The sequence below is a fragment of the Orcinus orca genome, chromosome 16 (assembly GCF_937001465.1).
Source record: "Orcinus orca chromosome 16, mOrcOrc1.1, whole genome shotgun sequence".
In the NCBI taxonomy this organism is placed as follows: Eukaryota; Metazoa; Chordata; class Mammalia; order Artiodactyla; family Delphinidae; genus Orcinus; species Orcinus orca.
Genome location: NC_064574.1, coordinates 8,542,822 through 8,558,333, shown reverse-complemented (window position 1 = coordinate 8,558,333; position 15,512 = coordinate 8,542,822). Strand labels below are relative to the sequence as shown.

At 38.4% G+C, this 15,512-nt stretch overlaps 1 protein-coding gene across 1 annotated transcript in view; it reads left to right on the top strand.

Moving 5' to 3' along the window:
- Positions 1 to 15,512, top strand: part of DOK5 (docking protein 5) — a 141,891-nt gene that overhangs the window by 73,719 nt on the left and 52,660 nt on the right. Inside the window, exon 2 of the mRNA XM_004282918.4 lies at positions 3,169 to 3,276. Within this exon, the coding sequence (XP_004282966.2) occupies positions 3,169 to 3,276 (108 nt within the window). The remainder of the gene's footprint in view (positions 1 to 3,168; positions 3,277 to 15,512) is intronic.

The following is a 15,512-nucleotide window of genomic DNA, read 5'->3' as shown; positions in this document are numbered from 1 at the left end:
CAACACGGAGAATCACTGAACCCCCTTTTCATAAACCAAGTTTTGGGGTTTTCCTTATCTCCTGATGAACCAACATGTTTTAATCTGTTCCGGGGTGACTTTCCAGCCAATAGTTATAAGCAATATTGCATGTGAATTTATACAATAGTACTCTTGCAGTTATTTGATTATAACATTGCACTTTTGCTCTTACTGTTGATACTTAATAGAACAAAAGAAAAACAAAAATCCCCTAAGTGTAATATGGATGAATCAAAGATGGACATCACTAGGCCTGCTGAAATTGAGGAATCTTTAGCTTGTGTTCGATAGACTTCAGACAGAAGAAATGAAGAAAATGAATAATTTTTTTTTTTTTTTTTTTTTTTTTAAGTAGAAATACTGTCATTCAAGATTGGGTCTAAAAGTTGAGGCATACTTAGGAAATATAAAATATCCCCTTTGGTGAAAATATTTTTTTCCCCATAGTAGGCATATTTCTTGCATACCTTAGCGTGCTGTCTTTAACACATTTTCAGGGCCATGTCCAGAAGAAAGGGTTTGCCAATAATAGAATGACAGTGAGAGACCTAATTTCCACATCCTTTATTTGAACAATCAGGGTGACAGTCTTTCCCGATGTAATTACAGTCCTTTCTCTGGTGGTTAGGTTTTAAGGGAGCTGGTGATCTCATCTGTTATTCAGACATCAGCGAGATGTTGGTAAGTCTTCTATTTGCCAACCATAGCCCTGAAAATGTTAATTTGCATGGCTGACTCTCCACCCTGAAAAGGATTTTGGGTTTGAATTCTTACCAATGGCTCTTGCCACTTGGCTTTCTAAAGTTATGTAGTCTAGTGGTTAATTAGACTTCGGTCTGGTAGCAAAAGAATTAGGTAAGTGTTATTAGATTAGGCTGTAATTTTTAAGATCTTTTACATTTTTTGTTAAAAATTTATAAGCATTTTGTTTTAAGATAATTGTAGACTCACATTTGGTTGTAAGAACTATTACACGAAGATCCTATACCATTTATCCAGTTTCCCTAGTGGTAACATCTTTGAAACAACAATGCAATATTATAACCAAGATAATGACATTCATAGAGTCAAGATACAGGACAGTTTCATCACTGCCAGGATCCCTCATGTTACCTGTATAGACAGCCCCTCTTCCATTCTGCTCCCTTCTCACACACCCCTAACCCCTGATAACCACTAATCTAATTTCCATTTCTATAATTTTGTCATTTCAAGAATGCTATTAATACATTCATACAGTACGTAACCTTTTGGGTTTGGCTTTTTGCCCCCACCCAGCATCATTCTCTGAAGACGCATTCATATTGTTTTTATAGCTGAGTGGTATTCTATGATATGGATGTTCCCCAAATTGTTTAACAATTTACCCGTTGGAGAACAGATGCATTGTTTCCAGTTTTGCGCTGTTACAAATCCAGCTGCTTATGAACATTCATGTTCACATTTTTTTGTGTGTGGGAAGTTTGCATTTCTCTGGCATCGAGTCCTAAGAGTGCAACTGTAAGTCCTATGTTGCTTGCTTAGTTTTTTAAGAAACTGCCGTACTGTGTCTCAGAGCTGCACCATTTTACATTCCCACCGGCAATGTGTTACAACATATGATCCAGTTTCTCAGCATCCTTGTCAACATTTGGTGGCATTATTATTATTTTTTATTTCAGCCAATCTGATAGGTGTGTACTGATGTTTCACTGTGGTTTTAATTTACATTTCCATGAAGCCTTAATGATGTTGAACATTTTCTCATGTGCTTCTTGATCATCTGTATATTCTCTTTGGTGAAATGTCTGTCTTTTTTCCATTTTGTAATTGGATTGTTTGGTTCTTTACTATTGAGATATGAGGACTCTATATATTCTAGATACTAATCCTTGGTCGGATATGTGGTTTGCAGATATTTTTTTCCCAGTCTGTAGCTTGTCTTTTCATTCTCTTAGCAGAGTTTTTCACATAGCGAAAGTTTTAAATTTTGATGAGGTACAATGTGGCAACGTTTTCTTTTATGGATTGTGCTTTTGGTATGAGGTCTAAGAACTCTTTGTTCAGACCATGATCCCAAACATTTCCTCCTTTTTTCCCCCTAAACTTTTAATAGTTTTTTAAATATTTAAGTCCATTTTCAGTTAAGTTTTTTTTTTTTAATTTTTCGAATAGCTGTATTTTTTTTTAACATCTTTATTGGGGTATAATTGCTTTACAATGGTGTGTTAGTTTCTGCTTTATAACAAAGTGAATCAGTTATACATATACATATGTTCCCATATCTCTTCCCTCTTGCGTCTCCCTCCCTCCTCAGTTAAGTTTTGTATGAGTGTTTTGGGTTAAGGAGTTTGTTTATTCCCTATGGATATTCGGTTATTTGAGCACCGTTTGTTTAAAAGGCTACCCTCCCTCCATTGCTTTTCCACTTTTGTCCATGTTTCTATGACCCTTGGTAAGTTCAGTGACTATGCAAGATGAAAGCCAATAGAATTGATTTTAATGATTTTACTGATATCTTTGGATATTTAAGAAATAACAGAAATTCTCTTTCCTTTAATTTACAGTATTAACTTTTTACAGTATTAACTTGGACTGCACCCTAGCCTGGCAATAATCTTTGAGTCTCTGGGTTGAATTTTCTGAGGGAGAATCTGGTTGGTGTTCTTCAGCATTTATTAGCTAGTCTAGTGTCTGGCCCAACTCTTGACCGTCAGTTATGAGGAATGTCACATGACACATAGGGACTGTCTCTTTCTAGGACTTAAAGTCTTTGGCATATATCAGGCCTATGATTTCCATATATAATGGCATTTGAAATTAGAGTGTGTGCCGTAAATGCTTATATTATTTGCGCTGATTTGGGATTTTTATTTCTGGGAGTTTTTCTGCAGTGTTTCGTCTACTGGTGTTATTGTCAAAGTATGAAGAAATTTGCCTCCAAATACTTATTTTCTTTTGATTCCAGTGATTTTCTGAACGACATAATACACCCATTGTGGAAACAGCTTGGGGTTTTAAAATTTTATTTTCCCAAAGCAACATCACATTTATGGCTTATGAATATTTTACAGGTGAAAACATCAAAAAAGAAAATATCTAAATGTAAATGCCAGTAATATCTGAGTCAGTAGTGATGCTGAGTGCTGTCTTTGTATTTCCTTGCAGATTTATCAACGATGTTGGTTAGTATTCAAGAAAGCTTCAAGCAAAGGTCCAAAAAGACTGGAGAAATTTTCCGATGAACGTGCTGCATATTTTAGGTGTTATCATAAGGTAAGACTCGATTGTTGTAGCTTTCCAGAAATCTGTTCATAACTAAGGAACTCAAGTTCATTGAGTCTGAAAACTTGTCTTGCTTTTTTAACAAAGGTACAAATGATACTTTTTCCAAGGACAAAACATCTCTAAAATAATATCTACTTGCTCATTGTTTAAAATAACTGACTGATGTGAAGTCCCTCTTCTGGTGTCCTACTATTTGTTGTTGTTTTTCCAATCTCTACTGTAGAAATCACCATGTTTTGTAAATTTTCAATTGTGTGGTAGGCCCTTCTCCCAACATTGAAGCCCCTGGAGGGTCGGGATTGGATCTCATTATGTCTGTCACAGTGCCTGATACGGAATAGATCCTCAGTCAGTGCTTGGAATGTGGGGCGAGGAGGGAGGGGAAGAAGCTGGAAGAGGTGGATCCAGTAGCACAGAAATTTAGCCAGGTGAGGGAAAGTGAATAACCTTCCCTTTTGTGCAAATTCTCCAAAAGTGGTGACTTTCCAACATCTTAATAAACTAAGGGCCTGTGTTGACACCTTGGTTTATACAATAATGAAAAGCAGTAGAACAAGCTGTATTCCTTCTCAGCTTAGAGACATAAAGTGTATGCTGTGCTTTAAAGGTGCATCTATATAGACATAAGGGAAGGAAAAGCACAGAGCAAGACTTTTGAGATAAGTAGGAAAAGGAGTCAAGAGTAGCATCTTCCATGTGCTTCATTTCCCCACTATTTCATAGCGAAGTTCTACCTTCCAAGGTCAGCCCCATTTCCAGCCTGCCTTCTCTCCAAAGGAGAACCCAAGTACACTTCTGTATGAGTCTAGATTTCCTCTACTGTTTATCCTCCATATGCCAGATATTACCACTATTCAAATAAAACTTTTTTTGTCCCCAGGAAGGAGTTGTTGCGAATCTATTATTTAGGAGCGGTGATCCAGGAAGCCAGGGAGAGCATAACTTTGAACCCTTGAAAATAATCTTGAGCCAGTCTCTCCATTTCTATGACACCTGAAACTATTGATGTCCAGTCATTTTGAACCAGATGTAATATGTCCCACTTATCCCGTGCATACACAGTGTCTGTTCTTGTAACAAGATGGCGAACAATGATATAGGAATGACGTGCTTCATTTTAATTTGAGAGGTCTTGCCTTAAAACGGAGCTCAAGATGCCCACAGGGGTGTTTGGCTTATCTCTAGGACAAGGACAGAGTTGCTTCCTTTCTCCTTCCCTTACCTGGCACTGATTCCTCTCCTCCACCTCTCAGGTCCATCACATCCTGGTGACTAGACTTTCCGCTGTGGTTGAAAATCATTCATTCTTCATTGCCTTCACCCTATAATTAACAAGGTCATCCAAAGGCTTCACCCCTAGGCAGCCAGAACTTGTGGTTATACATCAGTTCTTCTCTTGAGAATCCCAGCCAGTCTGTAACTTTACAGTCTCCATTTGCTCTGGGTTGTGTGCTTGTGTCCCAACCCCCCTCCCAAATTCCTGTGTTGAAACCTAATCCCCAGTTGTGATGGTATGTGGAGGTGGGACCTTTGGGAGGTGATTTGGTCATGAGAGTGGAGCCCTCACGAATGAAATTAGCGCTTTTATCAAAGAGACCCGGGAGAGCTTCCTCCTCCCTTCCGCCAGCTGAGGACACAGAATCTATGAACCAGGAAGCAAGTCCTCACCAGACACTGACTCTGCCGGTGCCTCTACCTTGGTCTTCCCAGACTCCAGAACACTGAGAAATAAATTTCTGTTGTTTTTCAGCCACCCAGCCTGTGGTGACTTGTTACAACAGCCTGAATGGACTAGGGTACCGTCAGACTCGTTCTCTTTGCTCACTGTGTGTGGCCACTGATGTCGATCAGTGCTTCCTTGTTTTGGTAGAGTTGCATATATTTCCAGAAATATCTGATTCTTCACAATCCCCTATACCAACCTTTCTGAATGCAGAAGAAGAAATAGGCTATATTTTGCTTACAGACCTATATGTTCCTAAGAGAAAAAAGAGGACAGGTGAGGAGTATTTTATAGGAACTCCCCAAATCCAATCCATCAGCAGATGGTGTTGGCTCTGTGTTCAATCTGCAGAGAGACTCTGAATGTTTCTTACAACCTCTGTTGCTACTGCTGTGGTCAAAGCCACCAGGCTGCCTAATTCCCAGCCCTCTGAAGTCTATTCCAAACACTTATATCACATCCTGAAACTCTAGCTCAGAACCCTCGGCCAAGTCCTTAAAATGGCCTACACATCACTCATGTGACTGCCTGTCGCCTGTTTAACTTCAGCTGCACGGTTTCCCCAATCCAACTTTATTCTGCGACAGGTGCCCTGGGCTCCTCACTCTCCGCAGAACATGCCAAGCACATTCCTACCTTCGAACCTGCTCTTCCCTTTGCTTTGGCTCTCCCAGCAAATATCCTCAAAGCTCACGTCCTTACTTTGTTCGGGTCATTGTTCAAATGCCTCCTCTACGTGAGGCCATCGCCTGCCCCCATTATTTAAAATGGAATCCTTGGACACCCTCCCTCTCCATCTCCCTTTGTTTTTCTCGTTAGCACTTATCACTACATACATATCTACTCGGTTGTTTCTTATTGTCTTTACTACAATACCACCAAAAATAAGCTCCACAAGGGCAGAGATAGTTTTGGTGGGGGCGTAAGTCTGCTTCTACTCCTTATCAGGGCCTAACACGTAGCAGACACTTTTTAAACTATTGATTGAAAAGCTATGGGTGTAATCGACAGAGGACATGGACTACATGTAGATGTCTTTGTGTCACACTTTTATTTAGCTTATCAGAAAATCTTGAGAAATCTGAAACCAGGAAAAGGAATTTTGATTGGGAGGAAATGGGGTGTGTGGGGATGGGAGCACAGAAAGCCAGGATTGGGAAGTTTTATGAGGACAGACTCAAATGTAAAACCAAAGTGGATTGAAAAGATTCCCCTTGAGTGTGAAACAAGGGGAGATTGAGGACAAACTTGCCCTATGTCCCAGACTTCTACCTGCTGGCTTTGGAATTTAATATGCAGATCTTTGGGGAATGTGATAAGCCACATTCTCTTTCATCTATAATAGTCATTAACCAAAGCTCAAAGCATTAGAACGGAAGAATCATCTACACTAAGCCTCCAGGCCCTTGATGAGTTCCTGTAGCCTATTCATCGTCCTTACTCTTTCAGGCCTGATATGTTTAGTATTAATCTCTCGGGGATATATAAAAAGCTGGAGTAACTCTGAGATGTGCATTTTTTATCTAAATTCTGTGTAATTTATGAATCTTGATAATAGTAGGGTGATAAGTAGCACACCGTGAACAGATTTCAGAGTTCATTTGAACACAAAGCAATTTCCAAAAGAATTGAAGAACTGTATATTATGCTGTTTGATCAACACATAGATGATGTGGCATATACACCCAGATCTCTCCTGTAGGACATCTGTAGCATTTATGGGAATATAGAGCTTCTTTTGTTTCACTTTTAAAGATATTATTATGGAAAAAATGCCAGCTTTATGTATGTGATTCGTTTTAGAAGTTTTTAAAGCAAGAAATTGTCTGTAGAATTTTAAAACTTGGTGCTTTCCTCACTGACAAGGGAGCTAAAGGTGCGCTCATAAAAAATTGGAAAATAAATATATGAATAATGCACATACAGAACCATTCATTTTTCACGTCTTCTTCTGCGAAGCACCCCTCGAGCTCCCACAGCTGTCAGAGACGGCTGTGAATTTGATTAACTGTAATTGCAACGATATTAAGACTCCAGTGACTTTGTTTTTCATTTATTTCTTTCCAGTTTTATTGAGAGATAATTGACATACATCACTGTCTAAGTTTGAGACAAAGGATTCCAGCGACTTCCTGACCTTCTTGTGAAACACAAGTTTATTGTTTTCACTCAGCAAATCAAAGTTGCTTACACCAAGCAGAAGGGGGGTTGAGAATTTCTGTGCCCACTTTTACTTTTTTGAGGTGAATAACAACTGGGAAGAAATCTAAGTGGAGAGACGATTGTCTGTTGTTTTTGAGACCAAGGCAGTTAGTGTGGTGGGAAGTATGCTGACCCTGGGCTCGGTAAACCTACTTTCTCTTTTCCTTTTTCTTCTTTTCTTTCTCTCTCTTTTTTCCTTTTTCAGCTAACCTCACTTTATTTATTTATTTATTTATTTATTTAAGTAAAGTGGATATACACATATTATGTTAGTTTCAGGTGTACAGTATAGTGATTCCGTTTTTTTTCAATTAATTTTTATTGAAGTATAGTTGATTTACAATGTTGTGTTAGTTTCTGCTGTACAGCAAAGTGATTCAGTTATACATGTACCATATATCCACTCTTTTTAGATTCTTTTCCCATGTAGGCCATTACAGAGTATTGAGTAGAGTTCCCTGTGCTGTACTGTAGGTCCTTATTAGTTATCTATTTTATATATAGTAGTGTATATATGTCAGTCCCAGTCTCCCAATTTATCCTTGCCTCCCCCTTTCCCCCTATAAAACTCTTAGACGAAAATATAGGCAGAAAAAAAAAAAAAAGAAAATATAGGCAGAACACTCTCTGACATTAAGCACAGCAATATCTTTTTTTTTTTTTTTTTTTTTTTTTTGCGGTACGCGGGCCTCTCACTGCTGTGGCCTCTCCCGCTGCGGAGCACAGGCTCCGGACGCGCAGACTCAGCGGCCATGGCTCACGGACCCAGCCGCTCCGCGGCATGTGGGATCTTCCCGCACCAGGGCACGAACCCGTGTCCCCTTCATCGGCAAGTGGACTCTCAACCACTGCGCCACCAGGGAAGCCCAGCAATATCTTTTTTGATCCGCCTCCTAGAGTAATGAAGATAAAAACAAAAATAAACAAATGGGACCTAATTAAACTTAAAAGCTTTTGCACAGCAAAGGAAACCATAAAAAAACCGAAAAGACAGTCCACAGAATGCGAGAAAATATTTGCAAACAAAGCGACTGACAAGGGATTAATCTCCAAAATATACAAACATCTCATGCAGCTCAATATCAAAAAAACAAACAACCCGATCAAAACATGGGCAGAAGATCTTAATAGACATTCCTGCAAAGAAGACATACAGGTGGGCAGAAAGCACATGAAAAGATGCTCAACATCACTAATTATTAGAGAAATGCAAATCAAAACTACAATAAGGTATCACCTCAAACAGGTCAGAATGGCCACATCAAAAAATCTACAGATAATAAATGCTAGAGAGGGTGTGGAGAAAAGGGAACCCTCTTGCACTCTTGGTGGGAATGTAAATTGATACAGCCACTATGGAGAACAGTATGGAGGTTCCTTAAGAAACTAAAAATAAAGCTACCATATGAGATCCAGCAATCCCACTCTTGGGCATATATCCGGAGAAAACCATAATTTGAAAAGATACATGCACCACAATGTTCATTGCAGTACTATTTACAATAGCCAGGACATAGAAGTAATCTAAACGTCCATCGATGGAGGAATGGATAAAGAAGATGTGGCACATATATACAATGGAATATTAGCCATAAGAAAGAATGAAATAATGTCATTTGCAGTGACATGGATGGACCTAGAGACTGTCATACTGAGTGAAGTAAGTCAGACAAAGACAAATATGATATCACTTATATGTGGAATCTAAAAAGTGATTGAGCATTTTTGCAGATTCTACTCCATTATAGGTTATTACAAGATAATGGTGTAATTCCCTGTGCTATATCCTTCTTGCTTATCTATTTTATATGTAGTAGTTTGTATCTGTTAATCCCGTACCCCTAATTTGTCCCTCCCCTCTCCCCTCTCTCCTCTCTCCTTTGGTCACCACAAGTTTCTTTTCTGTATCTGTGAGTCTGTTTCTATGTTGCATAAAAATTCATTTGCATCATTTTTTAGACTCCACATATAAGTGGTATCATACCGTATTTGTCTTTCTCTGACTTATTTCACTAAGCATAATATTCTCTAGGTTCATCCATGTTGCTGCATATGGCAGTATTTCATTCTTTTTTATGGCTGTGCAATATTCCACTGTATATGTGTGTGTGTGTGTGTGTGTGTGTGTGTGTGTGTGTGTGTGTACACATGCACACCCCATCTTCTTAATCCAGTTGTCTGTTGATGGGCACTTGAGTTCCTTCCATGTCTTGGCTATTTTCAATAGTGCTGCTATGAGCCATGTAATCCCCTTGAGAGTCATCCAAGTTGTTGTGTTGTGTGTTTCAATATTCTGTCCCTGTTTATTGTTAAGCAATGTTCCAATGTTACATTCATCCACTGAAGAACTAGTTGTTTCTAATTTTTTATTATTATGGATAAAGTTTTTATCTTTCTTGGATTAACTCCCAAGAGTGCAACTACTGGATCATATTGTGGCTGCATGTTTATTTTTATGAGAAATTGCTAACCTGTCTTAACAGAGCAGCTGTGGATTTTACATTCCTACCAGCAATGAATGACTGATCCAGCGTCTCTGCATCTTCACCAGCATTTGGTGGTATCACTATTTTTATTTTAGTCATTCTGATAGTGATACCTCATTGTGGTTTTAATTTGTATTCCCTAACGGCTAATGATGTTGAACATAATTTCATGCACTTAATTGCCATCTGTATATCTTTTTCTATGAAATATCTCTCCATACATTTTTACCAATTTTTAATAGATTTTTTTTTAACCATTGAGTTTTGGTGATTTTTTAAGTCTAGATGCTACTCTTCTGTCAGGTATGTGGTTGCAAATATTTTCTTTTCCATAGCTTATCTTTTATCCTCTTAACAGGATCTTTTGCAGAACAAAAGTTTTCATTCTAATGAGGTCCAGTATTTGAACTTTTACTTTTATGGATTATGCTTTTGCTGTCAAGTCTAAAAACTCTTTGCCTAGCCCGGATCCTGAACATTTTCTTTTTCTAAAATTTTATAGTTTTAAGTTATATATTTAAGTTCATGATTCATTTTGAGTTTAATTTTTGTATAAGGTGTGAGATGTAGGTTGAGTTTCGTTCTTTTTACCTAAGGTTGCCCAATTATTCCAATACAATTTGTTTTAAAAAGAAAAATATTTATTTTTTCCCACTGAATTACTTTTGCACATTTATCAAAAATCATTTGGGCATATTAGCAGAAGTCTATATCTGGGTTCTCTTTTCTTTCTCATTGAGCTGTGCATCATATTCTCTTGATTACTGTAAATATATACTAATCTTTAATACTGGGTAGAATGATTGCTTCCACTTATTCTTTTTCTAAAGGTTGTTTTAGCTATTTTAGTGCCTTTCCATAAAATTTAAAATGAAGCTTGTCTGTGCTTACAGAAAACCCATGTTAGAATTTTGAAAATAATTATATTAAGCCTATAGATCAAATTGTGGGAGAACTGACATCTTTTCTGTGTCAAGTCTTTCAGTTCATAAACATGGTCACTCCATTTATTTGAATTTTAAAAACTTCTTTCATCAGCATTTTGTAATGTTCAACCTCCATAGCCTGTACATGTTTTGCTAAGTTTATATGTGATTATTTCATTTAATTTGGATTAAATTTAAAGCCCTTTTGAATTAAATACTTGTGTGTAAACCAGTCATTTTTGGCCTATAATCTGATAAAACAATCATCCAGTTTAAATTGTTTTTTTCCTACCCCACAATTATTAGACTAATCATTTGAAATGAAAGATGGAAAGAAACTCAGGTTTTTGAGGGTTTATGAAAATGTAATCTGTTTAGTCTGTCACTGGTCTATTAGTTTGTTTGACTTAGTTATCTCAAGAAACACACATATGCACATAGGAAAATAAGAATAAGAAAAAAACAAACTTAGCTACAAAGTTCATTGAATGTATAAATGCTTTTCCCTCCCCATTCTTATGTATTTCTTACATGAATTTCTTAAAAGCCTGTATCTCTAGGACTTGATCTATGTGATTTCACATTTGTGTTTATGTGGAAACACTTGACTATAATCCAAGAACATATAGAAGCTCTCTGTAAATGATGTCAAAAGGAAAAGGGTGGGTTTTCTCAAGTTGGTAAAAAAATTAGTCAAATGGTTTTTGGGTGTGGGAGAAACTACAGGATATTGTTGACCAAGTAAGTTACTGCACAAGAAGTTGTGTTGACAAAGGATAGAGATCCCCTTACCTCATTTTACACTTTTTTGCAGATTTCTTTTTCTTTTTTCTTGTCACTCATTTTTAAAAATTATAAATATCCTGCATCTTCCTTGTAACAAATGTAAACAATTCTGAAGTGTATGAAGTAAAATGAAAGAAAATAATCCTACCTTTGCCCCTAGTCCCTGTCTTCAGAAAAAAAAATACTAATAGACTGATGTGCACCCCTCAAACTCTTTTCACTCTCTACACAAATAGAAGCATATTCTCGCACATATATAGATCACATTTTTAAAGCAAAAATAGAGTAATTCATTACATACTATGCATATTGTGTTTAAGGAGACCATAAATACAGATTTCCCCAGGATGTTTTGATAGTCCTGTAGTGTTTATATAACTTTTAGTAACAACTTCGTTCACATTCAAAATATTCTGGTTTATGAGATAAAATAAATGGTCACATTAATTACACCCTTTCTCTCATGCTTTGACTATAATTCTAAGTCAATAAGTAGTGTCTGCACCTCATTAGTTTAACAGCTCCAGACTACTCTTTAATATTGATACACCACAATCTGTTTAAAAATACCCAAATTGATGGGCAAAAAGGTTTATAATTTTTTACTAATATAAATTCTATTGTGGTGAAAACCTTGTGCATCTGTCTTTATATGCTCATGCTAATCTTTCTGGAGGCGAAAGTCTTAGATGTGAGATGGTCAGCTAATATCCTGTACCTTTAACATTTTTGTAGCTACTGCCAAGTTGTCTCCAGATAGATTATCCAAAATCCCACACCCACGGACAGCTTAGGAAAGTGCCCTTCACCCCAGACTCCATTCTCTCTGTAAATTTCAGATGCAGACTTTTCAGTGTAAGTACACTTTGGTGTGTGTGTGGCTTTTTATTTTTAAGGAAGACACAATGAACAGATTATTTAAATTATTTCATGTGAACAAATAAAGCTCCACTCTTCAGGGAAGACAGTCCAAATTTGTACCTCAGACAGGCGCTAGTCCAATTTATTTTAAGTGACCAAGGGCATATAGATATTTTTGGAAAGAATGAAACCATCTCTATGGGGGCTGGGATATAACTGTCTAGACTGGTTCTTTCTTAAGAAATCTTTTATAAAATGTTTGCTTAAACTGCTGTGTTCCAGGTCCTGAGGGGAGACTTGTGGATAGAAATGTTTTATGCTGACAACTTTTGAGTAGAACTCGGGATGTCTCTCCTCATTTGTCCCTGCTTACTGGCACTGCATTAAAACCATTGGTACTTTTTTGTGTGTGTGTGGTACGCGGGCCTCTCACTGTTGCGGCCTCTCCCGTTGCGGAGCACAGGCTCCGGACGCGCAGGCTCAGCGGCCATGGCTCACGGGCCCAGCCGCTCCGCGGCATATGGGATCTTCCCGGACCGGGGCACGAACCCGTGTCCCCTGCATCGGCAGGCGGATTCTCAACCACTGTGCCACCAGGGAAGCCCCCACTGGTACTCTTTTTAGGAAAGACAATATGAAAAAGTTTGGAACACATTATAAGAAATCTTGCAACATTTTAATGGAAATGTTTATTAGAGCTTTTCAGAGTGCTCTGAAAATTTCAACAGATAATAATAATGTAATAACGATAATAATAATGTAATGGATTATTTTATTAATCCTGTACTTGAGAAAACATTACGGACCCAGAAATGGATTGCTTTTACCTGACTTTTATTTTCAAAGGCAACCTACAAAAGTTAAAGGGATTTATGCCTCTTCATTTTCCGTAGGATAATGGCTTTATTTATTTATTTTAGAATGAAATAATTTGAAGCTTCTGCAGAGTTTCACAATTTGCATATACAAAGTGAATTGCTCACTTAATTCATTCAGTCCCACAAGGGGAAAAATAATTAGGATACAGCCTACAAAAGCAAGCTGGAAAAATTGCCTTTTAGGTAGTGGTCTCCATTTCACTCTGTAAACATAAATAAATCATTATCTGTAAATTATCATCAGCAAAAGAAGGGGGAAAATTGGAAATCAAATCCTTGTTTTCCTAAATGGCTTTTGACTGCAGCACACCAGAAACATACTTAATATTCCCACGCAGTGCTGACGACTTGCATAATTCTGACAGGAATATACCAGTTCCTCAAGGGAATGTACTTTTAAAAATCCGATTGTATTAATCTTCCCTTGAAACACCAGAAAAAATGTCAGCAGTTTCTCTGTCTAGTTACAAAATAATCCATTTAGAAAATTGAACTGTGTAATTTGTAATTGTTCTCCAAGTTGTTAATGCAAAACTATATCAGTAGCAAACTAAACTTTTAAAGTATGGCCACTTTGTTAATCGCTGGCTGTTAAACATTTATTTCAATGACTACTATCATTTATGACGAATGAGACATCTGGAATATGGCTTCAAACAGACAAATTGATTTGGCAGTCCTTCTTTTGGAATTCCTAATTGCACGGCATACTTAAAGATTTATCAGAAATTTAGGAGAGTGTTGAATATTTCTTTTCTTTGAGGGAGTCATAGTACTTTGGATTCTTGATACTCAGAAAACTAGAAAACAAGAAATGCATGGTAATTAAGTAGTTCTTAAATCTCTCCCTGTTTTCCCATTCCTCCCGCTCTAACCTACGCTAAAGTCATAACTATTACCTGGTTGCCTCCTGGCCTTTCTGGACCTCATTTCTGCCCTCTGGTCATGATGTTCCCTTCCTTCCCCATGGTTAAGTCCACCATGTATGGCCAAGCCAGCTGTCCACCGCTCAGCTCCAGAGGGCGCCATTATCATCAACTCTGTGTGCAAGAACTCTCATCGGCCTTGTTCATTCTCTACTTTTACTGTAATGGGGTTTTCACCCACTGCACTGTTAGTTAACATCATGGCTGTGGGGCAGTCCTGTTCACTGTAGGATGTATAGCAGCATCTCTGGCCTCTACCCACTAGATGCCAGTAGCACCTCCCGGTTTGGGCAACCAAAAATATCTCTGGACTTTGTGAAATCTTTTCCCCTGGGAAGGAGGGAGGTGCAAGATCTCCACCAGACTGAGAACCACTGGCCCGTAGAGGAATCTTTCTAATGCGTAGATGTTAGCCTTCCATTTGTTTGCTTTAAACCTCTTAGTGTATGCTCTGCAGACTTCATGAGTCACAGTGAACTCCTGACGGCATCACACGGGGCCTGTTCGGATGCAGCCCCAGTGCAGCGGCTCCCGCTCCGCGCTTTGTCTGTTGCCCACTGCTGCCCGCCTCGCCGCCGCTCTTCCCCAGGTTTTTATGCACCAAACTGCAGTTTCGTGATTGTGCATATGTAGGCTCTGTTTGGTCTGGAAATTCATCTTTCCTTTCTCTGCCTCATAAACTTCCCGTCATCCTTCATGACCCACCTTAGGAATAACCAGGCCTGACTCAGGAATGATGGCCTCTCTGATTCGTTGCTGTATGTTCATTTGGTGGCAGTTGGCGGTTTAGTAAAGAGTCGTTGGATCATCTGTGTTTGAATCCCACTCTGCTGTTTGCCTGCTGAGTGAGCAAATTCACCTTTGTAGACCTCAACACTCTTCTGTGTACCATGGGAATAATATCATAGTGAGAAAGGATGTGAAAAGTTCAAAAACATAATCCATAGGAAGGGCTTAGAACCCAAGATCTGGCACGTAATTCAGAGTCTGCCTGCTTGGAGTCAAATCCTGCCTCTGTCACTGGTCAGGAATTGTCCAGCCCCTGGCGGGGTAACAGCATCATCGCGCCTCAGTCTCCTTGTCTTTACGATGGGGATGGTGATTGGGAAGTGGGGCTTTCGTTTAACGTGTGTGTGTTGAGGGTCACTGGAGATCCAGCAGAGAACAAAGCAGGGGACTCCCTGCTTCGACTCCAGCATAAAGGAAAAGTATAATATATAGTGTGTCGGCATGACTGATACATGCTAAGGAGGAAATGAAAGCAGGGAAAAGGAATAGGCATGTGGAATGAGAGTGTTGCAATTTTATTTATTTTTTAAAATTAAATTAAAATAAAATTAATTTTTCGTTGTGTTGGGTCTTCGTTGCTGCATGCAGGCTTCTCATTGCGGTGGCTTCTCTTGTTGCGGAGCACGGGCTCTAGGTGTGCGGGCTTT